At 43.3% G+C, this 27031-nt stretch overlaps 1 protein-coding gene across 14 annotated transcripts in view; it reads right to left on the bottom strand.

Annotated features, from left to right (window-relative positions):
- The window catches only part of LOC135243072 (calcium-activated potassium channel subunit alpha-1a), a 166514-nt gene that overhangs the window by 44662 nt on the left and 94821 nt on the right, over positions 1-27031 (bottom strand). For 12 of the 14 annotated variants that reach the window (XM_064314577.1, XM_064314594.1, XM_064314689.1 and 9 more), the window contains exons 6-16: positions 21126-21201; positions 18545-18620; positions 17816-17986; positions 15727-15818; positions 7791-7901; positions 7371-7476; positions 7009-7091; positions 5822-5891; positions 5144-5299; positions 1184-1293; positions 719-787 (exon numbers count right to left, since the gene is read on the bottom strand). In XM_064314577.1, the coding sequence (XP_064170647.1) occupies positions 719-787; positions 1184-1293; positions 5144-5299; positions 5822-5891; positions 7009-7091; positions 7371-7476; positions 7791-7901; positions 15727-15818; positions 17816-17986; positions 18545-18620; positions 21126-21201 (1120 nt within the window). Of the gene's footprint in view, positions 1-718; positions 788-1183; positions 1294-5143; positions 5300-5821; positions 5892-7008; positions 7092-7370; positions 7477-7790; positions 7902-15547; positions 15640-15726; positions 15819-17815; positions 17987-18544; positions 18621-21125; positions 21202-27031 lie in introns of all 14 variants that reach the window. The other 2 variants (XM_064314645.1, XM_064314680.1) reach the window with 1 other exon arrangement.

The raw sequence follows: 27031 nt of genomic DNA, 5'->3' as shown, positions 1-27031 counted from the left end.
TCATACTGTAGAAGACAAGGCAAGCCAAAACAAGCACACACACACACACACACGCACACAGAAGACTATCACAGAGAACCCTAACCCATGCACATCTACACTTTCCTCTGGGCTCAGCAATGGCATCATTGTTATGAAAACAGAAGAAAGGCAGTCATATAACATTCATGCTTAGAAAAACTGGGACCACACTGCAAATCAACACATGCTGATCCCCCAAAACTGAGATTTCCATGGCTTCCCATTAACCAATTAAAACAGAGTGCTCTATAAAATAGGAGCAGAACATTATATCGTTTTTAGAGTTTGCCAATGTTGCTTCAAAACCTCACATTGTGGGGAATCAGACAGGGCACACGGTTATCACATGACCACACAGTCGAGCGTGCTGTCGCCAAGCGTGTGGAAAGACTATATCTAAAAGAAGAGCTGCCACCATCACAGAATAAACACTGCAGATGCCAGCTAGAGCTGCCCTACAGGAATATGTACTGCATCTCAAAACCAACAACACAGATAAGGCTCACAGCACCAAACTGCAGCTTGCACGGTTTACAAGAAGCGGCACGCATATCATTAACAATTAAATGGTGTTGTGTTTATAAGAAATAATGTTCAGGAAATCTGTAAAATAAATAAAGGCTGACACTAAAATTACCGTGGAAATGAATGTGTGTCCATTTCCGCAGCTCATGTGGGAACACACAGAAACCCTCACCTGCTCTCTCTCTGATCTGACTTGTACTCGATGGCAATCAGCAAGAGCTTGAGCTTCACATAGCACAGTCTGGGGAAGAGACAATGGCACATGTTAAAATGTGGAACCATGTGTTTATCTAACCAGGGTGACGTCCTGTAACCAAAGACTCCACACTTATTTCAAAGTTAAGGGCAAATGATTGAGCCCAGATCATAGTGTGATCGCTTCATAGCTTAATCATAGCTTAACCTCCTCACTATACTATGTTTACTTTTAGCCGTGTCTGTGTGTGAATGAGTGTGTGTGTGTGTGTGTGTGTGAACAGTGCTTGTAAATGTGTGTGTGCATGCCCATATGTAGGCCTATATTGTGTAAGTCAGTGTGTTTTCTGAGTTTGCGTGTGTGTGTGTGTGTGTGTGTGCGTGCGTGCTTTAGAGAGAGCGAGATTAAACAGAGTAATAGGTGTAAAACAGGTGTACTTACTCACAAACCATAGGAAATGAAAGACCCACAAAAGCACTGGACAGGTATTCTGTGTACATTTCATTGGATACTCCTTCCAGGTAGTACTTCTGCCACGTGTCCTCTTCAATCTGAAAAACGTTATATTTTTAAATGCTAAAACAACAAAGGTGACATCACCTCGGCCACTAATTAATACCTACAAAACTGAGTCTTCCACGTGCTGAAATATTCTGATTTCTATATGTCAGTGTCTGTTCATAGATTCAGGGCAAAACACTGATAATCAAAATAATGAAATTACACTCAGTGGTGCCAGTAAACATGTAAAAGGTCAACGCTATCTTAAATTTTGTCAACTTATATGTGTGTCAGGATGTCGTTAAAATATTTCTGAAAGTGTCAAACCCTGCCTAAGGTATTGCCACAAAGCCTTACCTATGCAAGGGTGAACAGGTTAATTTCTCAATTTCACGTGACAGTGTCAAATATAATCAAATGTTCATCCAATGCACTTCACCTCACATACAAAAAATAAAACAAAATAAATAAATAATCTGGCTGTTAAAATACCTAAAGCACTACGAATTACCAGGTAACAAGATTTCACTTCAATGCAAATATGTACAAATGCCTTAGTGCTGAGAGACGCAGGACGCTTATTTGAGTACTTGGAGTACTTGGAGAATGTAGACACCCTGGATACGGCAGGCGCGCGACATGTTTAATTGCATATGGGGTGATGCCAGTTCACATTGCCGGCATTTGAATACTCACCGTGGGGGGAATGAAATTCTTTGATAAGGCGAAATCCCATTAAGCTCTATAGCATTGCCAGTGCTCGTGCTCACACTGACAGCCCTGCTCTAACGCGTTTCAGAAACACCCTATTATAGAGACTTGAACTCTTCAAAAGGTTGCTGTTTCGTCTTGAAATAAAGCAATTGAACACGAGCAAGCAGTTTTTTTCCCTTTCTGAAGCATCTTGAGAGTGCTCTAATAGATGGAGGAGGCTTGTCATTTATTGCTAAGGAAATGGCATTTACTTATTTCGGGCAAATTATGCCGTACAAATGTGTACTTCCTGTCAGTGCAGATCTGTATTCTGCACTTGAGTCGCGTTCTCCTTAGCCTGTCTCTCTAAACAATTATTTCTTCCAGTTCCTCTGGACTGATGACTACCACAGCATACACTTTTATTTAATCCTGTTACGTTTTATTGCGCTCATTTATTTCGAATTTGAGACAATCCGAACGGTAACACGCTCTGATTCACTTACTGAGAAATAAAAAAAACCATGGATGGAAAGCTACTTTTTATGTAGTAGCCAATCTTTCTCGTGATCGTACTTGCTCGGCGCCTCAAAAACAAAGACGGCTGCACATAATGCTATGTATACACGACACACCCGCATTCATACACTCTCTCGATTCATTTATTCTCAGGACTGTGAGCGGAGGAATTAAGACTTTATGCCGCGTAGGAAATGTTGAGTAAAAGCGCAGCAGAGAGGTTAACAAGAATGTGAGGCAATTATCGCGCCGCACAAAAGCCGCCGCTGACACCGCTGCCAACTCCATCAACGCACATTTCCGTTATCATCCGCCGACTGCAACGTCGGTTCGTTGGGAAGGCTATTGAGATCTAACAACCGCTTGCCCGTTTCAAGTTCATCTCATTAACACCCCCGAGTGGCCTTCTGGTCGACTTCCCGTGAGCCCGCTCAGATCATCCGTGAAAAGCTGTCACATGGCCTCACTCTACGGCGACTCAAGATCACACATCTAGGCTACTGCATGTGTCCTTAATGTACGGCATGCCGTTATGTGTTAAAGATATCCCGCTGACCCAATTTTCAACGACTTCTCCAACCCTACGTTTAAATGCGACCTCTATTCCGAATACCCAGGATAAATAGCCCATTCATGTCAGACAGCCAGTGTATTACAGAGCGTGAAATCTCATTTCTTTATTTATAAAATTCCCCAAGACTGTTATAGCGATATGCACAAGGGGATTCCCTGTTCTAGGAACTGTTTAAAGTTCTGAAGATGGTGCACAAAAATAAATGGGAAAAGACAAGATGATTACAGGACTTTTTAATTACTGTGTAATTTATCAAATGTAACCCTACCAAATGGCTCCCTCTAGAATATTTTCATCAAAGCTGCATGCTATAATTCATATTGGCATCATGCATCTGTTTAATGTCTCGCCAGAAGTTATGTGAAAGTTTCCATGTGTGTATTATTCGTACTGAAAAATACAATGACTGGATTCTTGAAATGTCACGTTTTTGTTTTTTTGTTTGTTCTAAATTAACCATTGTACATGCAGTCTAAATAAACCATTGCACTGCAAGTAAAATGTCAGTCAAGCATGTAATGAATTCCAGTTGCTTTGCTTCACAATGTGTCTTATATTCAACGGGGCAAAGAAATTCAAAATTCTGACCAAAGAACTACAAAATTCGATAAAATTAGGAAGCTCTCACATTCTTAAAAAGTATTGCTCATTTTCTGGAGATGTTGATAAAATTTCAGATCTAGCGCATGTTTTTGATTGGCCAGGACAGTTTCACGTGCATTGAAGAATATTTTATAGTTCTGATAACTAGCCGGCTTTGCACTGATTGGTATCCGGGTGTCTGGGGGTTCACGGTCAGTAAAACACACTTCAAGTAACTCAAAAGCAGCCTGTAAAGCGATGTTGTGTTTCCAGAAGCTGGCAATATGAACACTTCTCTCCTTGAGTGCAATGGGCCCAGGTTTCATGCATCATAGGAAATAGCTCTAAATAAAAAGGATAACTACTGCGGACAATACACGTGTTCCAGAGCTAAAATAAAACAGAAATGAGCAAATTCCCACACAAATGCTCTACTGCCTAAAATACTGTTTTCTCCAGGATGGCTATGCCTGGAAGCAGTGCTTTTTCTGTCGATTGGGTTTCTGAAAAGCTTGCTGATACAGTACATATGTGTAGAATCTATTCCCCCTTCCTCAGCCCGAGGCCGGTCCTGTACGCTTAACCATCATCGTCTTCATCGTCTCAGTACTGTGTCTCTCAGTCATGGGAACACTACCGAGACCAGGAGGTCTGGGTGCTGTTTTAAACGTTTCCTGATCAACTATGACACATACACACAAGTGGATAAACAATAACAGAATATGACATGTGACTTATTAATATAAATGGCTCGATGTCTATAAAGGCAATGCCTCCTGTCAAATTTAAAGATGTTTTAATAAACACGGCAGTTTTCTTTTGATTCGCAATGAATGCTGACCGTTCGGGAAATGTTTTGCATTCGCAACAAATGTTGTGTGTGTTCCCTAAATGTGTATGCTCTTGTTATTTAAATTGAAGTGAATTTTCCCCAACTGCTTTTACTTCAGAACATGACCGAGTAAATATGTGCCATAAGTTAAAAATTCAAGCGGGCTGAGACGCTGGTTTGTGACCGTAGAAATGGACACATGGTTCAGATTTCACCGCTACATTAGAGTGCTCTCGGGTGGCAAACGTCGAAGACCAAGACCACTAATTTCTCTCTTCTTTGGCGGTGCTGAGCCATACGCTAAATTGCATCATAATACCGCAAAAAAAAACTGCCTACGGAGATGCGTGCGGTGGGGATGATGACAGAACACCAGGTCCTGATTTAACAGGGGGTCTCATGTCAAACGCTGTTCGAGGTTCGAGTGACTCCAAGTTAAAGAATTTGGCTGGAGATATGCACGCTGGAACCCAGCTAAAGGAAGAACCACACAACGGCACGGCTGTCTTTCCCCGGTTCGGTGCGGTTTAAACCAAACCAGCAGGCCCAGCGAATGGGCGGCCAGCAGCGGAACGGTCTTAATGAAGGGTGACCTCCCCTTGATGTAGGACCTCATGGAGAAGAGGTTGTGCACTGAGAATGACCTCACCTTGATGTAGGACCTCATGGAGAAGAGGTTGTGCACTGAGGATGAACTCACCTTGATGTAGGACCTCATGGAGAAGAGGTTGGCCAGCATGGTGGAGAGGCCCTGGGCCAGGCAGCTCTGGGCAATGAAGCCCAGCTTCAGCTCGGCCAGGCAGATGGCATCGTCCCCCTCCTTCCAGTTCCAGCTCGGAATGTTCAGCAGATGGGCCTAAAGAATGAGAAGTGGGGATTATGAGATGTACACCTCAACATCATGGGTCAGACTTCACTGGTCAAGGTCCATCATCTATACTGCTGAAAAGCACTCATAAATAAAACAACTGATTAGCTGATTAGTAGTTTTTTTTTTTTGTTAATCGTTAAACACCCAATGTGTGTGTTCTGTAAAAGTACCAGTGGTACATTTGAGTTTGGCTTTATGAATTAATGTCACGCATTAGATATTTACAGTAGAAAGTATCATCACACAATAATACATAATCAAAAACACTCAATGCTTGCTGCTTGGCAATCTGAGGTTTGTATCTGTTCATACACAAATAAAAAAAGGAATTCGTACAAAACAGAAATGTATTTTGCTTGTATATATAGACTCTTAAAGTAAGTGTTGGGTCATGTTTATTTTGTTGCCTTGAATAAAGATAATGACCAGAAAGAACATTAAAAAATGATTTAATGCAGTGAGATCATCATAATGAAAGTGGTTATGGAGTATGGCCCTTGTTCTTACCTTGTTATGATACTGCAGCATCTGCGTGATGATTCGTATCTTTGGATGGTAATTCTTGATGGAGATTACTCTATAAAACCAGAGCGCGGTGTTATAAAATGAGACTGTGAAGCAGGCCATATAAACAGCAGCCCACAGCAGTGCTGAATCACCCCCCAGCCCTGATAAGAATCAACAGTGCGTTACTCTGAGAAAATACTATAAACTTTTCCAAATGCCGACTGGTGTGTTGCCCTGGAAATTCACAATACAGCGTTGTTTCAATTACATCTTAACAAACTTTTGAAACGCATTTCTTCACTTCTCATGTGTCTTGAAGGAAACTGAAACTAATTCCTTCCTTCAGGGCTAGGGGGGTTGGGGAGGTTTTTTTTCTTTCCTTTTTTGTTTTTCTCGCTGACTTCCAAGTTAAACATCTGTGATTGGAAACGCTTAGCGGGCCACGTAGCCTAGCCCTGGCAAACCTCATTCACACTTCATTTTCCCATCTGAAGGAGATGACAAGAATCAGCTCTCCAAACATCCACCGTGGGCCTGCACTCCAGCAGTTGATATATTATCCACTGACAGCATTACTGTGGAACATTTGGCCTATTACTTGCTATTCATGTGCTTTTAGCTGACGTCGGCAAATCCACACGGATAGGTTTCCCTGCAGCTGTGCAGTTCAGCTCCCATGCAACTTAACCGAAGGGTCAAAGGGCAAATGCTGCCATTCTGGGGAAAAGCACATCAGTTGTCGCAATTATATTTAGTGTTCAGTGTGTACATCTGATTGGCTGTTTCCTTGGCTCACTCTGTTCGTATTGGTTTCCTGTGAAAGCCACGCATCATTTCCTCCTTCAGGCCTAAAGGGAGCCCAACCACACTCCTTCACTCTTTTATTCATCGTTATAGAAACTATAATAAGGACAGGAGCCGGTTTCACCTTCAGTACATCTACAGCGCAGTGACGTTGACAGCACGGTGTATAGCGCGTATAGTATATGGCGTATAGCGCGTATAGTATATGGCGTATAGCGCGTATAGTATATGGCGTATAGTATATGGTGTATAGCGCGTATAGTATGGTGTATAGCGCGTATAGTATGGCGTATAGCGCGTATTGTATATGGGGTCTAGCACAGTAACGCGCTGCGGCGTTTCATACGGACCGAGCTGAGAGAAGGTGCGTGGAGACGCCGTACCTCATGATGTTGGACGCGTCCTCGGCATCGGGGTCTGCACAGTACTTATTGGCCAGGATCAGGCAGGCGTCGGCCGACTCTATCTGAGGGCGGAGAACGGAGGGAGAGGGAGAGAGAGAGAGACAAGGAGAGAGAGGGTCAACGACACGGACACAACCTGTCGGCCGAAGAAGAGCAGCCGTCCTCTTCCTCCTCCCTCCTCCCGCGCTCACACAGCGCTAGGGACCGTGTCTCTCTCGGGGCCTGAGGGCACGGAGGCCCGTGCTTTACCCCGCTCTCTCTCCGGAGCGCTCCTGTGACGAGCGCGATCGCACCAGACGAGCACGGTGACGGACGTGTGTGACGGAGGCGGTGATCGTTACCTTCACTCTGGCCAGGTCGTGAGGATTCAGGACAGACCCCTGGTAAAACTCCACCTGAGTGAAGTGGCGCTTGAATAAGGCTTCCAGCTCAAGATTAGGGGAAATACTGCCAAAGAGGGAGAGAAAAATAGAGGATAAGGATTTATTTTTTTGGGAACCAGTTTTGCTCAGGTGAAGAAATGAGCTTTCCTTTATGTAAAACTGAATTTTTACGACATGTAATTTCACTTTTCAAAAGTTTTTCAACATGAACTATACATTTAATCATTCATCAAATGTATCATAGGAATTCACAATAGCAAATATAGGTTTCAAAGCTGCTCTCTATTGTTACAGTTGCATTGTTCAATTTTCTTTATCTCTTAAAAAACAATGTGGTTATTGACAGTTAAATCTTGGGATAAAAAAATAATTACTTACTTATGGAGAAAAACAATTTCTACATTGACATCATCCCTGTCCTTGTGTAGGAAGTCTTTCAGGAAGTTGGATACACTTTCGAGTGTTATATGACCACAGACCACAATGTGCCTATAAGATAAATTAAATACGTTGTGATTGACATACACAAAACAATAGCAGCCTTCTTAGCAGAGAAAGTAATAAAACCCTGTCTCACTGCAAAGTCAGAAATATATATGTCAACAAATGGCTTTTGAATGCAAACCGTGTCTTGGTTTTGCGTGACAGTTCTTTTCCAGCGCTCTGTTGAAAGCACGTATTTTTCTCAGCGCACAGCTCTAATGTGAAATTGCAAATAGGAAATGTCAGCCGTGGTTAACAGTGAAAGACATTACTGGCATTGTCTCAGCACTCAAATCAGAGCTGTCTGAATTACATTCGCCCGCATAGTACACACTTCAATCCGCTCTCAGATCGTTTGCACATGGTGTTGGCAAAGGCCTACAGCCTCCTACAGCCTCCAACACCCCCAACCCCCTCAACCCCCAACCCCCCACTCATAATGTCCCAGGATTTCTCAGAAGTCACTTTTTAGACTTTTCTTTTTTTCTTTCAATATTCAGATGATTCAGAACGGTGTATTTCTGGACAGAGTTTGTGACCCCACATTTGTCCTCTGATCACGGCCTCGGTTTGATTTACTAACAGAGGTGAAGCTCAGAGCTGGGACTCGCAGTGGAACACAGAGAGAGTTCTCCTCGGGCACCTGGTCTTGGGCCAGTCCAAACAGAAAGGCCTGTCGTGTTTGCCGTCAAAGCCTATTCAAGTGGTTAACAACTGCAGCCCTGAATAAACAGGTTTTATACCAGCGTACAGTGCAGGTTGTGACCTCTGCTCATTTCAAAGGCTTCAGGAATGAACAACAGAAGGGCCTCTGGTGTGGTACACATGGCTAGATATATGACCTGGCGATGGTGGCCTGACAATCCAATCATGACTGTGTGACAGAGCCAACTGTGTCCCAGGGTTCCATAATACCACCTAGGGAGGAAGAGTACTGGTCAACAGGCTATTCCCTGTCTCATGGTGTGTTATCACCAAATGGGCCTCTTCAGGTTCAGTCTACCGTTTAGTCAAAAAAGCATACCGCAATGGGGGAGGTGATTTTGATGTTCATGTAAAAAGCAATGCCGCAGGTCAGGGGTCAGGGGTCAGGGGTCAGGTCGTAGAATACAATTCCAGCCATTCCATTCTGTGTGCCATTAATGCTCCCATATAAAAAATATATAAAAAAAACATTTTTACAACATCAGCCCAATGTTTCCACAGTCATTTGTTATCTGCAATTATTAGGACTGAAAACGGAAAGTCTTGTGTTTTAACGTCATTTGTGCATTTTTCTAAATGCTCTCTAAAATTGTGGTAATGCTATCAAGAGTCGTCCTCCCTAACGAAGAAGACAATCGCATAAAATGCAAGAGTGCCTCTGCTCAAAAAAAAAATCTATCCCAATAATTTAAAGAACTGTAAAACATTCTGCTAAAGCAACATTACACACAGCATACACTTTAAGGTAATTAACCAGAGAGAAGGCAGCGGCCATTTTATTTAATTGGCCTTTTCAGGGAGGCTTTTCTTTCCCCCTCATTCTACAGTTTATACTTTAACATGTAAGAAGAAGTTCCAATCTTCATTACCTTTCATTGCTTAGTTTTCACAATGGTTTATGGAACTACAGTATATTCTAAAATTCTAAAGACTACTTTAAGAATTTTGCCTGTGGTCCAGTAAGATAATCATACAGAAACAAAAACGTTCTACAGTACTGCCTCAAGTGTGTTTCTGCAGGCCAAAGTTTAAAGAAAGGGGGGGGGGGGCAACGCTAGAGCTCCACTGAGGGGAACTGAACTGGACTTTGAGGCGAGTGTTCAAATGGCTCCAGAAAACCCGTAAGACAATCTGCAAAACAACAGCACTGTGCTTTGCATGGGAGCCAAAGCACGACGCCAACAGGCAATTACCAGCCTGACATCCAGCCGTCTGGGCGTGCAGAATATTAAACATCTCCATGCTGGATTACTGATGAACTACTGCGGCTGATTTTGATGACTATGTTCCCGAGAAGAAATCAATCACGTTTCTGTTGAAACATCAGCTCGCTCCCAGAAGCCTCGCTCTCTCTCTCTCTCTCTCTCTCTCTCTTAGGAAAATACCCATTCCGTATTGTTTGGCAGCCACGGCAGTGAGAGTAAGTTTGTTATTTCTCAGGTGTGTGTCAAAACATAATGGGGGCTATTTTGGCTCTGAATAGCGAACAGATCATTAGGAAAGGAGCCAAGCGGCAGAAGCGGTCGGTTTTCTGCTGAGAGGGTAAACGCTGAGCGTCTGCGGGCTGCCGTCAGGCGCTATCGGCTGCAGAGCCTCTCACAGAATCTTCCTTTGATGACCCGGAGACTGCGGAACATTCGGCTTCTGAAGAAGAGGAGACGGCGTGAGTGCGCACGGCTGACGCATCCGCGGCTACCGAAGGAGAGTACGTTTCACCCCGAAGAGCCGCGTGTATTATTTCAAATTTAACAGGGTGTCTTTAGAGAGAAAACAATTACAACCGGGTGTGACAAGAGGCGATCCGTCCCAGGATTGGACGTGCCGCGGCTGCACGCTCGCTCGGTCCCGCAGCGTAGCTCAAAGACATCGCGTCCACGTTCACAGCTGAAGCGCGACTGCGCTACTGCTCAAATTTCTTCACCACAAACTTTTTGTTTTTTGTTTTTCTGCGGTTAATTTATTTTATTTGTCTCTTTTTCTTTGTACGCATGGAGGCTTTCTTTCTTTCTTTTGTGTGTGTCCTTTACACATTTCCTTACATAACTAGACGGTAGGGTACTTGTCAAAATACATCTGACACATTATTTTATAACAGCACCATCACACAATAACAATAACACACAAAACAATTTACACACTGTATCCCAACGACACAGTGATACGATAACACAAAAGTAACCAGCAAAAACACAAGGAATCGAAAATCTTGCAAAGTGAGAATACAGTCAGTGGCATCATCTTAGAAATAGACTACAGGCCCTTCAGCACATCTAGGTTCATCATCATTTCTCATATGTGCCCGCACTGTGTCAAGACTAGTCTTAAGCACGCAGAGGGTCTCTACTTTTAGCCCTGGAGAGCCATTCTCCGGCCCAGCTTGAAATGTTTATGGATAGTTCAGCATTTGCAAAACCAAAACTATTCATTCAATTTCAACATAAGAAAATAATTTTCTCTTTAAGATTAATAAATTATTTAGCCACTCCAGTCAATAGTCATTATTGTAGCAATTTATTTGCATTTATTTATGTCTGCCTATGACCTAAGTACATCATGTAAGTAAGCACCAACATTAAAAAACCATGCGCAATCAAAACAATCATAAAATGTGTGGTTCAAACTTCTGGATTTGTGCCATTGTCAAAGTTAACCTTACAGGAATGATACATTTTTCAATGATTCATTCTGTTAAAGTCAGAGCCAACTCCATGTACGACCACATCAACACCCCCTTCTGAACCCTACAAAGCCCTCTGTGCTTCTTTGTCCGGCTAAGGAAAATCAATCCGAAAAAGCCTCTGCAATCCGCTTTATGAATCCCTTTTTAAATTTAGCGATTACTATTTTTCTTAATTACACTCACACGTAGCTGTAGTCTAAACTATTCATGGAATCCATTAAAACAGTACAGCAAATCAGGCTGAAGGGAAATGAATGCATTTCTCAGCATTAGGCTGGGTATGTTCTAGGCCCACATTAAATCAACACATGCCCTTAACTTTGATTCCCAATTAAACGCTAGTGTTCATTTTATCCCCTCACGGTTTAGCAATGGACAAAATTAACTTTCCAAACGGCGTCATGGAATAATAGAACCCTCAGATTACATATACTGAATTGGGCGCTTTTAAATACATTTAGAAACTGAGAGAAAACTTATTACATTCATTCAGCACTTGCTCTTATCCAAAGTGACTTTAAAAAAAATAATTTGCCAAAGGAAATAATCACATGTCTAATTTAAATTGCACAATAAGTTATCTTGTCTAATATATTCTACTAAATTCCTGTAGCAGTGTGCTTTGGGTATGTGCTTGGGTATGCCCATATTAAATGCTTAAAAAAAAAAGAAATAATAAAACAAAATTACACAAATACCCCTAGCTTAAGGCATCTAGTTTTCAGAACACAGTTGGAAAGCCCAAATAGCGCAGTGAATGGATATCATAAAACATTCTGTACAAATCATGATTTTCTCATTTAATAGCCTCCACAAAACAGGAGATATTATTATTTGATTCACAGTCTATCCTTTTTGTACTTCTGTTTCCCTTGGCTTTGAAAGTATATACACTTTCATACTATGAGTTGTAGAATCATTAGCCTGCAAGATGAAAGATGTCATCACTATATATTATAGTTAATGTTCTCTTTTAATTGACTAATATCAGTGTATTAATATAGAGTTGTATATGTGTATTTTGTGCCATATTATATTCACATAATTCTGAATGATATTTGGCTGTAGCAAGCTGCCCCTCATAAATGTACACTATTGCATTAAAGAGGTGAGAAGTTTGGTGAATTCCTAACCCATACTTGTAGCTAAGGTACATATCTGATGTATCTGATAATAGCCAAGGCAATATCTGGTAATAGTAAAATCCTGGCATCAGGCTGATATAAATGCTGTAGCTGATGTATGTAAAAGCATTTTCCTAATACAGGAAGAAAGAGCCAGAAAATAAGATCCTCAAAGGTATAAAAAGTATCTGTCCTGCCGTGATTGGTGGGGCCCTAAGGGGCTCGTAATGACCTGGTTCCAGGCCTGGATGTGTGGAAAGCTGGGCCAGGATTCTGAGCGGCCTGAGTATGTGTTAGCCACGGATAGCACCTTGTGTGTTTCACATGCCGGCGCTGTGTGACAGCTTCAGGGAGATGATGAAAGCCTGCTTTCCTCTGCCTCATTTTTAATTAAATTAACAATATGCACACGCTCATTTTCATACGGGGAATGAATTAATCATTCTCTTGTCCGATTTCAGTTCGTAATATTTTATCTTGGTGAACTCGGAACAGGAGAAATACTTGTATGTCGGGAACAGTATGAAGTAACTCAGACTGCAAAAAGTTGGCAAGGAGTCACAATTTTTTGTGTTTAAAATTGTTTCCATAGAGGAACACATTCATATTCTCTTGAGAAATATCAGCAACCTGGTTTGTGTCTGTAGTTATCAGAGACCTTTTCACAGAAAAAATGACGGTTTTTACAAACCATGTTTTTGACCTTTACTAGTGAGATAGTCCAGATTCTTCAACCTGCAGACATCACCAAACATGACACCAATAGGAGCAGTAGACCCAGATCTGTACCTCATATGACCATTCTGGTCAATGAGGGTAATATACATGGATGAAATAACAATGAAACTTGATAGTCAAGCTTTTACAAGTCACAATATTGAGAAAAACTAGCTGAATTACTTATTTATTATTCACTGCACCTCTATCCATGATGCATACATAGATTTCAGTAGCTTAAATTAAATATCGTTAAGAATATGTATAATATTAAATTTCTACAAATACTGAAATCTATACATGCATCCTCAATGACATTATATGTGGTCTCCAAAAATCAATTCAGACTGATTTTTGTCCACATTTAACTTAACTTTGGTAGAAATACATAAAAATAGAAATTATACACTGCAAAAGCAGATACTCCATATCAATAATGATATGCATACATAATTCTACCTAGAGTGAAGACACAGTTTATACCTCAGAATGCTTGTGGTGTGGTGTATATTTATATTTAGGATTGTAATGTAGCTGCACGAGCTGTTCAGCAGTGCACAGTATGTATACTCCCTACAGAGCTGAAGAAAAGATTCAACAGGACATTTTTTTGACCGGACAGACTTCTTTTTATTCTTCCATTTCAATCGCTCACTGCAGTACACTAGCCCTTTCTAGCTCAGAGACCGTGAGCTGCGGGTAAGTTATGTGTGGATACGGCCTGTGTCGGCCTGGTTTGCAGACTCGCAGGTTTGCGTTCCTCTAATTGCAATCACATGCGACGGGGGAGTGACGTTCGGCCGCTCGGACGGCACGCTCACTCAACGCCGAACCGCACATCCCGAAGCACGACTCGGGCCAAGCATAACATCTCATCAATCTTGCTTCCCTGACAGGCAAACAGCCTCAAACAAAAGGGTGCTAATGGCCGCTCGCACTCCCCGTGCCCTTCTTACGCCACACGATGAAAGCTGCTCCGTGACCAAAGGGCCCGTCTGCTGAGCCATTAATGCGGCGACTCCGTACCAGCTGCAGGAGTTTGGATGCTAATCAGTCAGTGCAGTGTGTGAGTGTGTGAGTGTGTGTGTGCGTGTGAGTGCGTGAGTGCGTGTGTGTGTGTGCATGCGTGTGTGTGTGAGTTTGTGTGTATGTGTGCGCTGACGCAGGGTTCATGTGAGAAAGCAGGTGGAAGGTCAGAGCAGTGACAGAGATGTTTAGAATGAACCGGACCGGATGGACAGACACCGTCGACAGAGAGGAGACACGGAGAAGGGAGACATGCAGGAAGGCGGGCCGCGCGATCCAGGTGTTCGCTAAGAGAGAGTCGCCAGGTGTGCGCTAAGAGGGTCGCCAGGTCTGCGAGGCGTCCCGACGTCGAGGGTGTGGGGGGGGCTGACTGAAGATCAGGGCCAGATGTGCGGAGGGAAAGCAGCGATGGGGGGGTGCGATCGGGGTGAAGATAGAGCACCAGCGAAGCCGCATGCAGATGCAAAAGCTGCAGGAGCTTACGACACAACGAGCGTGCAGGAAATCATACACCAAGCAAACTGAAGCAGACACAACGCACAGCAAATCTCCAGCTCTATCGGTGTTACTGTGACTCCAACAGGGACAGAACTGAGAGATACCACAACTATCAGAGTTGATATTACACGTGTACAGGGCAAATTTACTGAAAAAGCCAGTTTGAAAGAATAAAATACTTCAATATTATTTAAAAATCCCAAATAAAATGTCCAATGTTCATTCAACTCCAACAGAGTCCAGTAGGGAACATACGTACTCTGTAAGAGTTGATTTAACACTGAATATTTTACTGTGATTATTACCTATTACATTACAGGCATTTGGCAGACACTCTTATCCAGAGCGACCTATGAACAAAATGGTGTCAATGATTAAAGTTGCTATTAAATCTTCAGAATTCACCCAGGCAAGGACTGAACAGCCAATCTACGTGTTCATCTTGGGCCGTCAGGAGTAGTCGCACACTAATGATGTCACAATGGCTATCATAGACGCGAGAATGTCATAGCTTTGCAAAGGACTGCAGCACACAATACACAAATGAATAAGCACATTAAATCAAAGCAGCACAGAGAACAGCAAATATTCGTGAGAACTGAAGTTTCACATGAAATTTAAAAAAGCAGCAGTCGTATATATGCGTTAAATTAAAAAAAAAAAAAAAAAAGCACAATGACGGCTCGTACACAAAACATGTAGCAGCAGCATGACATGTACACATTATTCATGGCCAAGGTCTCCAGTCACAGTGTGACTTATATTTATATATTAAACTCTGACATCACAGCAAACAAAAAGGACGTTCCTATGAGGTCAGAGTTTAGCCTCCCTGCGGAGAGGGGTCACACAACCACACCTCGTTTATTTTTTTTTGGGGGGGGGTTTTCTTTTTGACTTACTTTCTGCCGCGAGTGGAGTTATAGCCCCCGCCATATTTCTTCCGGTTAAGGATGAGCGCGGCGATTTCGGGCACGTAGCGAGCGAACATGGCCTACATGCGTGAAGACAGAGAGAGAAGAAACGGCATGCAGACTGCGCTCTGCCGCGACCGAGACGGCCCCACCCGCGGAGTACTTACTTTCGTCCGTTTACCGCGCTATAGGAACCGCCGTATTTCTTGCGGTTTCCTATTAACTCTATGATTTCAGGGACGTAGCTGGCAAACATGGCCTAAGGAGAAGACAGGAGACAGAAGAGAAGACTGAAAAAAGATCAGCCAAAGGGGAGCCTGTCATTCTTAGAATATATACCCGTAAGATCTGGAGGAAAAAAAAGTATGAGATTGATAAAGAAATTTTTTTTATGTGTTAATATATTTAAATATATTTTAAATATATAAATAAAAAAACTGGGGAATTAAAGAGGTGCCGTGTGAATGTGTTTTGTGTTATGCTACATAGAGCTTAAATGCAAAAAAAATAATAATAAAAGGTGTCCATTAACGTTAACAAGTGGAAACTGAATTTTCAACAAATTATATCCAAAAATGTTTTCCTAGAAAAAAAGGCCCCAGTTTTTCAGATATTCGTTTTGGGGGGGAGAAAGCAGATAAACACTTTTCCCACAGCTGACTTCTTGTCATTCTGTGACAGAAAAAAGAAAAGTTATGAAGAGGGGGAGAAAAAACCCTATGTGCCATGTTTTGTCCAACAAACGCGCGCGTCGGGTTGATGTGGGCAGCGCAGTCTGATCGTGCACAGCGCTGAAGGCATTAAGACTCTGTAAAGAGGAGCCGGATGCATTTTGCAGCTTGATTAAATAACCCACTGAAATCTGTGCTCAGCTCTCTCTCTCTCTCTCTCTCTCTCTCTCTCTCTTTCTCTACTTCTCTCTCTTTCTCTCTCTCTCTCTCTCTCTCTCTCTCTCTCTCTCTCTCTCTCTCTCTCTCTCTCTCTCTCTCTCTCTGCTCCAGTGTTCACCTCACTGCACAAATAAGCAAATGCGAGCTTCATTACGCAGAACACAGCAAAGGCCTGGCATACGCAGTCCCCCATTGTTTCCAAGCACAATATTTAATCCTGACTTTAATGTGCTTAAGACGGGTGATTTACGACATTTTCACGCTCAGCTAAATTAACTGCGCTCTCGATGCTAAGTAAATAAATACAGAATAAAAAATAATGTCAAGTAACTAACTGACATTAGCAAGAAGCCTTACCACACACAAAAAAAACATACAGTGCTGTTGTTATGGAAACGGTGATGAATAAGGACATATTTCCAGTTGGTAGGCCTACATGTTTGAACCCACCATGTCTAAGATGGATTTAATTAAATAGCCCTAAAACATAGTTTCTGTTTTTTTTTCATGGACTGCAAGTTCAGCTTCAACCTCAAGAAAGCGTAAAGACAGTTCAAAGGCCTGAAGGTGGGCGGTCGCCACGGTGACGGTCAGACTGGGCTATGGCACATCTCCCCGACGCTGTGTTTGTTGGAATTTGGGAAAGGAACACAGAAGGGGCGGGGTTTCCTGAGGGGGCGGGGTTTCCTGAAACTGCACACTGCTTTAAAGAAAGAGCAACAGCATTTATCCCAAAACAGTAACAAACATAATCCCACTTATCCCTACCCCAGTCCTGACATCATAACAGGAAATCTGCAGGGACTGTGCGTAACATTGGCTGAACCTATAGGGCATGTACCGTGCATGACAAGTCATGTGATTCAGTAACATCAGCAAGATGGCGAGACATGGATAGTATATGGATAATAAGTGCCAGAGTGCTTTTACTAAACAGGGAATACAGTAACAAAGCACCCCGGACGCGTATGTGAAAAACGTATCATTTTTAACATTTATATATCTGTAGAGGGCATTTAGATATCTGTAGAGGATATTAAAATGTCAAATTACCTGGAACTATTAAATACATATTTGTAAAAGGATACCAGGGAATTTTAAAGTACATCATGGCCATGCACAGCAAGCAATATACCAAGTAGTGTTTTATAAACGCTTTTCCCTGGGTTTGTGTGTGTATTTCAGAGAAATTTCAGAGCTCTCTGAGTAAATGTGCTTTATATTAGCAGGTGTGTGAGTGTGTGTGGCCTACAGTTACAGTGACTGCAGGTGTGGAAACGTAGGTGAGGAGAGACGGGGGGAGGGGGGGTTTGAGGGGGGTAGGGGGGTCAGGAGGGCCACAGGGGGGGTAGCGAACTCATTTTACCAAACCGCCGAGGATGAAGAAGACCATGAAAAGGCGCCCCAGGGTGGTTTTTGCATAAACGTCTCCGTATCCCACAGTGGACATGGTGACCATGAGCAAGTACACACACTCCCAGTAGGAAAGGGCTTGGGAATTCTGGAAGTTTTCCCAAGGGTCCCCTGAGTTTTCCACCTGGAACAGACAGTATTTAAAAGGTACAGTATTTACCTGGAGGGTAATCAATACTGTCACACGGCAGGGAAAAAATCAGTTTATTGAAAATTCTAACCAGGTCATTCGATGAGTCCATATGGCACAAACTCACACTGGTATATTACCAACATGTATTTATTTTGAAAGACTGCAATGAGGTGTACTGAAAACTCCTGGTTGGTCTGTGGCATGAAATACCCTTTGCTAAAAACCAAAACATAGGGTTTCTTTACCAAAATGGCTATGCTACCATCTAGTGGCAGATTTCTTCTCCGCAAAATGCCCTTCTTCTGCACATAATTTCAAACTGAACTTTAATTTTACAATACATAAAATTTACATACACTTGCAGAAGAAGCATCTAGTGTAAGACACAAATCCACAGCATACTGGTCACCAAGTCCAATGCCTTAATAAGAGCCTACCAAAAACTCCAACACAGCGGTCACAAAATGGCTTCTCACAGATTGGAAGTGCATGTTGTCGTTTTTTTTTTCTTTTATTTTTTTCTGTTCTTCTCCCGCAGTGTCGACTTACCAAATGAATGAAGCCCGCTGCCGTAAGCCATGTGCTGATGAAGATGGAACACAGGTTCACCAGCTTGATGGAGTTGCTGTAGGAGAGATGGGAGAAGAGCGCGTTCCTCCATCAGTACTGCAGACACAGAGCAGCCTGACTGTGCAGCAGTGATGAGGTCACAAGCAGCACCAGTACTGCAGACACAGAGCAGCCTGACTGTGCAGCAGTGATGAGGTCACAAGCAGCACCAGTACTGCAGACACAGAGCAGCCTGACTGTGCAGCAGTGATGAGGTCACAAGCAGCACCAGTACTGCAGACACAGAGCAGCCCGACTGAGCAGCAGTAATGAGGTCGCGAGCAGCACTCATCACGAGCTGATCAGTGCCGAGGTACGGGGTGCACACAGCCTCACTACGCGCTGATCAGTGCCCAGGTACGGGGTGCACACAGCCTCACTACGCGCTGATCAGTGCCCAGGTACGGTGTGCACACAGCCTCACTACGAGCTGATCAGTGCCCAGGTACGGGGTGCACACAGCCTCACTACGCGCTGATCAGTGCCCAGGTACGGGGTGCACACAGCCTCACTACGAGCTGATCAGTACCCAGGTACGGGGGGTGCACACAGCCTCACTACGAGCTGATCAGTGCCCAGGTACGGGGGGTGCACACAGCGTCATTACGAGCTGATCAGTGCCCAGGTACGGGGTGCACACAGCCTCACTACGCGCTGATCAGTACCCAGGTACGGGGTGCACAGGGCTTCATTACGAGCTGATCAGTACCGAGGTACGGGGTGCACACAGCCTCACTACGAGCTGATCAGTGCCCAGGTACGGGGTGCACAGAGCTTCATTACGAGCTCTGAATGATTACACATCCCTCTGTAAGATTCACATGATCATTCATTTTAAATCTGCACCGGAGGAATGGGTCACGAGTGTGACACTAGGTGAGGTGAGGAAAAGGACGGAAATGGTGGATTACTGGAGATTTGTACGCAGACCCAAGGACATATTTTCATTTCTTCACTAGTAACCGAAAGGGGATTTCTTGGATTTTTAGGCATTTGTAATAGTGGCTAAAGCACAGGATTTTCTTTTTATAATTTTCTCTTGGATAGAGGACACTCACTCTCTAAATAAAAAGATGAACGACTGTATCCACCTACATAAAGATATTGTATAAGAGCAGAGAAGGGGGTATCTTTTAAAACAAAAACTCTAGTCCATCTTTGCTTAAAGTTATTGGGTGGCAAAGGGGATGCATGAATATTCATTGTTATGCATCTTTGTTTGGCATTTTTTTCATGTTGGCTTAGATGTTATGCTTCAACACATGAATTCAAGACACTGTCCTTAATAACAAACCTCTGCATCATTTCTAGATCCATTTGCAGCATTTCATTCATTCATTCATGCATTCATTCATTCACTCATTCATTCATTGCAGGCTATCTCTGTCCTCACTGCCATCAGACTAAATTGAGTAAAGGATTATTCTGCAACATTTTGTTGAGCTATAAGCTCTTCCTGACATCTGTGCCGAAGGTTTAATTCCAGGCAGCGAGGACTGTGGGTAGAGGACTGTGGGTAGAGGACCGGGACACATGATGAGCACAGCTTTTCACAAAGAAAAACACACAAAATAAAAATCAAGTGTGATCTACTCTTTAGCTGTTTATTTATAGAAGAATCCTTGATTTAATCTAGACTGCAGAAAGCCTCTGTCATGGGGATCTGCCAGACCTTCGAGAAATTTGCTGTTTGAAAGCGAAAACGGAGACTGTACTATTTACACTTAAGAATCAGCACAGTGTAGTCTGGTCTGTAAGTACATTAATTAGTGTATTACACAATATTAAGCTGCTTATCTCTCTTGTGATCACCTCTAACTCTATAATGACGCTTCCATTGTAAGGTATACAATCAAAAAAAATGTTAAATAAAAAACGTTAAAAATGTAAATCATTAAATTAAAAATGTTTGCAGAGATTGTTGATGATGTAAAAACGACAAAATATTTTACAATATAAACTGTGCACACAAAAGGTAAGACATCACTGTCAAACACATAAGTCACTCAGTCTATGCCATTATAGGTTTATTACGCTGTAAGATAAGAATGCATTTAATATTTCTTTTATCAGGATATTAGTTCCAAGATTAAGTGCCAAAATAAGTCCAAAGGGGATAAAGAGCTTTAGCTTGACTGCCCTCCATGGCATAAGAAGCCAAATTTGAATTTAAAATAATTGTATTTCCTGCCCCTTGATTCTGTTATTAAATAGGCAGAGGAACTGATTTGGCACAAGCAGCTGTGGCAGTGCGCTAGGCTATGATGGTGTCCCTGTTTTCAAGCATTATTGTTGATTAAAAGCAAAAAAAGAATGAACTCATTCTATTCTGAACAAATCTGAACACAGCTCATATTCTATACGCATCGACCAGGACTGATACACACGGGGAATTGGTATAACGACTAAATTGGAGGAGAAAATGGAAGAAAAATGGCAAAGAATACAAATAAATAAATAAATAAATAAATAAGACATAGATGAATGTGAAGACATACTAGAGACACGGGAACACACTTACCTTGTTTTTAAGATATTCAAAAACTGTAAAATTTCTGAGAACTGTATCAGTCTTAAGGCCCTTAGAAACCTTAAACCTGTGGGGAAGGAAACAAACAGAAACAACAATAATTTTACAATATGAATATTATGAAGAAGCGTGTCAATCCTTCAGAAGCAAATCAACTACATAGAGCTAAACATCATATTTTCATCCATCTTTAACAGTTTCATTGATTTTGTTTCTCTTGAAAAAAAATACACAGCCCCACCAGAAGAAGCTTCAAAAATAGTTTAAAAGGAACCTAAACTTCACAATAAAAAGCACTAAGGTTAGGAGAAACATCACAATTAAGAGAGACCATGTTCATCCACCCATTATCTATACCCGCTTGTCCTGGGCGGGGTCGCAAGGGGTGCTGGAGCCTATCCCAGCATGCACCGGGCGACAGGCAGTGTGTGAGGAAACCGGAGTACCCGGAGGAAATCCACGCGGACACGGGGAGAACATGCAAACACCACGCAGAAAAGCCCCAGCCGGGATTCAAACTTGAGCGCAGTGACAGTGCTGCCCACTGCACCACCATGCCGCCTCGAGAGACCTCGTCTATTGTCTGTCAAGTAAATGATTTCATTTTAAGAGTGGAAAAATGAAACCTGGACTGGACTGCATGCACGTGGGTAGACACAACTGGATGGGCAACTTCAGTGACGTAATACCCAAAAATTGTACCTATTTGGAAAATGTTAGAACAGAAAAACTGGTGTCACAGGTTCACAGGCCCATGTGTGCCAAGCCACGGGCACGAAGAGCTTGGCGTTGTCACACGACCCTGCTGCACCAATCAAAACAACTCAACCGTGATCCGTGCAGTGCACAGATTTCCAAGTCCATTCATCAGACACATGATACATGATAAAACGCTGATCGACTTTCCTCTATTAAAGCATGTACCTGTGGCCAGCTCTTACGCACTGAGAAAAGGCATCAGTGTTGTGTTAATACACAAACATGTGCCACTGCACACGATTACACACACATCACTTCACAGCACCAGTCTTGTTCATTTGTGTTGGAGTGCCTTTTACTTTCATCTCATTAACAACTCAGTTCACGAAGCACCGGTGCTCTCTGATTAACAAAGCATATGTTCTGAGCCAGTCCACCTTGCAGCTCGAGCAAAACATATTCTTCAGCCCAGAAACGTTCAGACTGAAAAAGCACACAAAGCAGCTTTTTACTCGCGATAAAGGAGGGTGTCAGAATAAAAAAATGTGGGTGTGATGAAAATGTGGGAGTGACAAAACAATGTTCAAAAACCTGCACACAATGTTATTATTGTTGTTTCTGAATGCATGCAGAAGAAAAGATTGTGGATTTAATGATTCACCAAAACCTGGCCTATCAAAGGAAGAGGTTGCGTAAGACCCAATTTGTCCCTGTCCACATCAGCCTGTGCCGCTCAGCCCATTTCTAATGATTTCTGTCTCTCAGACAAAGATCGGTAGGTTCTGCCGAAAAGGGCAGGAAACTGTCTGGGCCTTTTAATGAATCACATCATAATTAAAACTCACATTTCTGGACACATTCCCTGGATCCTGGTGTGGTATTGCTAGTACAGCCTCTATGCCATTAGCTTCCCCACTTTAAGCAGAAATGCACAACAACAAGCTAAGACTTACAAATGCACAACGTTCCCATCCACAGGTAAAATAATAAAATGCAAATTCGACTTCCTTCCCCCGTGGCCTGCTTCTTACGCGCTGAGACAACATTGTACGAACACACAAACACGTGCCCACTGCACAAGATCACACACACGACCACGTCACACTGCCAGTCTCATAAATTGTGCCGGAGCGTCTATTGTTCCAAGACATCTCTTGAAAAAATTAACTAAAACCAAACCCACTTTCTGCACTGGGTCCGCTGGTGCAAACAGACAGCAAGCGAGCAGCTTAGCTGTTGAGTTTGTGACTATTTATCGAGATGAAAGAGACACAGTAAAGCAGTGAAGGCGTTGAAATGAAACAAACACACTGGTGTGTAACCCTCGCTACGTCAGGAAAGATTTGAGAGGCTGCTCTTCACACACGCTGGCAATGCCACCAAGTAGAGCCACGCCCGCAGGTAGAGCCACGCCCGCAGGTAGAGCCACGCCCGCAGGTAGAGCCACACCCACAGGTAGAGCCACACACACAGGTAGAGCCACACCCGCAGGTAGAGCCACACCCACAGGTGGCTGCAGAGAGCCCAGTGGGTGGAGAGAGAGGTACTTCTCCCCGCACACACACCACAGCCCCAGTGCCTCAAACCCAGGGTCCTTACCCCAGTACGAGACCAGGCGGCAGCAGGAGGAGAGGCTGGATTGGAAGCTGTCCTGGTCCTCCCTGTCCGCCCCCTGCCCCTGCCCCTGCCCCTGCCGGTGCCCCTGCCGGTGCCCGGCCTTGACCCGGTACCCGTTATGAAACAGCTCCCCGCAGGACTTCTTGCGCCTCCTGGTGGTCCGGACGACCTCCGTGTGAGCGCCGCCGTCCGGCCCGCGGTACACCAGCATCTTGGTGGGGATCATGCCTCGCCCGTCCTACGCCAGGACCCCACCGCCCCGGCGCGTTCGGCCGCAAAACTCCTACCAGCGACTCCCGCGTCCCGCACTGTTACCGTGGAGACGGCGGCTCGCGCTCCGGACACGCTCAGTGGGACGTCCCGGCGGCGTCCGCGGCGGCCGGCTGAACGGCGGTATCCCCGAGCGGGACGCTCTCCGCCCGCGATCGCGCGAGTGCCGGGGTGATCATGCCGGAGCGCAGCGGCGAAGTGAGACGGCGGGCTCAGCCGCCAGCGTGCGCAGCGGAGGTGACGGGGACACGCATGCGGTCCCGGGCCTGATCATTCATCTACTGCAGCTTAAAAAGCCCTTTTCCATCAGGATATTACAGCCTAAGCTCCTTTAGGACTCGCCCACAGAGCGGCGGGCCACACAAGCAGCCACAGGCTCCACACATCTCATCTACTGCCACACAATCAGGCCAGACAAGCAGCCACAGGCTCCACACATCTCATCTACTGCCACACAATCAGGGCTTTTCTTTCTCGTTTTATTTTTGTAATCTGTGGACCGTTCCTCCAGCAGATTTTCCCTCTTTCCATTTAGTAAAAAAAAAAAGCAAATCACACGTTTTACAACCGCCAGCAAAGTACTACTTAGAGCGGAAGCACTATTGCAATTATTGAACTCTTCTCATTATAAACAATACACAATTAATCACGACTGAATTCTGATTGCTTTTCTTTTTAGCAGCTGAAAATGCGCTCCACAAAACAAATCCCAAAGATGTCACATAAATATGAGTAATTAAAACCTCAATATATACTCTGAGCATCATTTTAATGAAAGGGATTTATTAATATGTGTTCATTACTATTAAATGTCCCTGTCTCTCCAGTAGCTATGTCTGAATTCTCCCAATTAGAAATTGCATTGGGACAAGTCTATGAGCATTGCAAGACATTTTAAATCAAGAGAAAATATTTTTTTAAACTAAGGGATAAAAATTGATTTGAAAAAAAGTAAATTGAAAACTGTGAAGGATGTAATCATTGCATGTATGAGGCACCATTATGTGTATAACAGCCAGTTAAAGTGCATGGAGAGTTACAACAGGCCTTTTTAATGTTTTGGGTATTACTGAGTGTATTAAGCATTTTGCTTTTATCTTGCAAAAAGCAGGCATTCAGATTAGCCCCCAGTGACACACACCGTAAATTATGAAGGCCTTGTTTTAAAAACACCAATTCTAACCACTAACAGTGAGTGTCTGTTTGAACTTAACAATGCATATCACTTTTTTAAAGTTCCTCTGCCAACAAAGCTATGCAATTATGATAAAAACAAATTGGTATGTGGTTCTGAAAGATTGTGGGTATGAATGCAAATATAATTTTTTTTCTAAAATAAGCTTTGCTTTTGGAATGTATACAAGAATCAAACAGTAGAACGCAGAGAGCCACGTTATTCCACAGAGCTGGACCAGGTCGGCTGTGTTGGAGCAGAGTGTTCGCCCATTCTGAGCCTGACAGCGCTCAGCTCGCGAGTTCATTCAGAAGGTTATTCTCCGCCACGGAGCGGCGCGGAAGGTCACGTGCTCTGTAAAACCGGCTGCGCTCGCACGCGCGCGGTGCTCACGGCTTTTCTCAATCAACGGGATAAGCGTCCGACAGCCGGAATGATGCGCCGCGTGTCCACAGCCGGGATTACTCCCAGCTGCGGACTGTTTTCACAGATTTTCGCTGCTGCCATGACTTACATGCACAAGAGCTTTTTTTTTTTGTTGCCGGATCACGTCTTTGTGAAGGGAAGTAATGTATGAAAACGATTAAACCGTGGTCTGTAAACCGATGAATACGTTCTAGTCAGAGAGACTTCCTGCTCAGGAAGCTTTGACTTAACAGTACATGTTTCTACAGTATGTGCGTGTTAAAGTATAAATCTGTATTTTCAGCCATTTTCTGAATGTGCATGCTGCACTGTAAAGCTTATCATTGTTAAATTTGTTGATGCTGTGGCCTAACACATGTGGAATGAACCAGAACCAGAACCAGAGCCAAAGGGAACCACAGCACCAAACTGTGCTGGAGCCATCTCCTGAAGTATGATGTCCATAAAATGTCCAGTGTTAATGAACTCTTACAGAGTACATGTGGCCCTTATAGTACATAGGTTAGATTCCCAGGGAGGACACAGCAAAGTACTTAACCTGAATTGCTATCCAGCAGTATAAACGGATACTTTCGCCATGGGAAAAAAATGCTAAAATTTTTGGTAAATCGCTCTGGATAAGAGCGTCTGGTAAATGCTGGAAATGTAATGTAACGTAATGATTTCACACTGGGTGTTTTACTGTGTAGGCCTACCTGTGTGGATTCTGTATGAAAGGAGAGACACAGACACATAGAAAATGTCCTTTAAATCATCGGTACCAAACCACACAATAACAACGACATCACGGTGAGGTGTCTGATGTTTGTGATATCTGAGTATCCTACGGAGGAGTGCAATGGAAGAGTTCAAATGTGAAACCAAATCAAATTCTAGTGCTGATGCAGCTGTAATTGGACCAAACAAACTTTCATTTGTCTGCAAACATATTCCGGATCAATTTTAAGTTCCTGTTCTGAAACATAAATTGAATTTTAAAAATATGTTCTTTTCGAAAATGCACTAGGGTGCAGATAATATACATTTTGCTCAGAAAGCATTCTTAAATGGGATTTATTGAAGGTATCGAATAACTGGGTAGCTGCAGGAATAAAAGAGCACTACATTAATATAACCACTAGATGGCGACAGTAGTACGCAAACACACTGCGCAGCTGAGCTCGCACATACAGTATGCGCAATATTTTTCGAGAACCGTGGTTTACACCAGAACAGTGCAGTAAATACACGACAGCTGAAGCTGATTCATGATTTATGTGCTTTTTATCCAAAAGGAACCCATATTAAGGACAAACAAAGTCGCATCCAAGTGGCTTCACTACCAGTCATTGTGACCAGTAATTCACTCGCATACAGGCTTGATGGTTAATTTGTTCTGTTCTGTACTGTACTGTATCACATTTTATTGTATTGTATGGTATTGTACAGCATTGCTTGGCTGCAGATCCGGACCCTGAGCGGAGAGAAACATGAGGCAGCTGAATCTGGGGAGTCGATCCTCATTCTCAGGTCATGGTTCAGATTCTCAACAGCCTCTCAGAGGTGATTTGCAGCCCAAGTCATTCAGGTGATGAATCTCTATTTGAAGTGAGCAGCTTCAACAGTTCATTCCTCAATTCCTTTACCCCCCTATCAAGCCCCATTTTATGAGCAGAAACTGGCTGACAGCAGCTAAATAAGAAGAAATAAATATTTGATGACTCTCAGAAGA

This window comes from Anguilla rostrata, chromosome 2, assembly GCF_018555375.3.
Source record: "Anguilla rostrata isolate EN2019 chromosome 2, ASM1855537v3, whole genome shotgun sequence".
NCBI lineage: Eukaryota > Metazoa > Chordata > Actinopteri > Anguilliformes > Anguillidae > Anguilla > Anguilla rostrata.
Note: the sequence above shows the minus strand (reverse complement) of the source record. Positions and strands in the feature narration are given on the sequence as shown.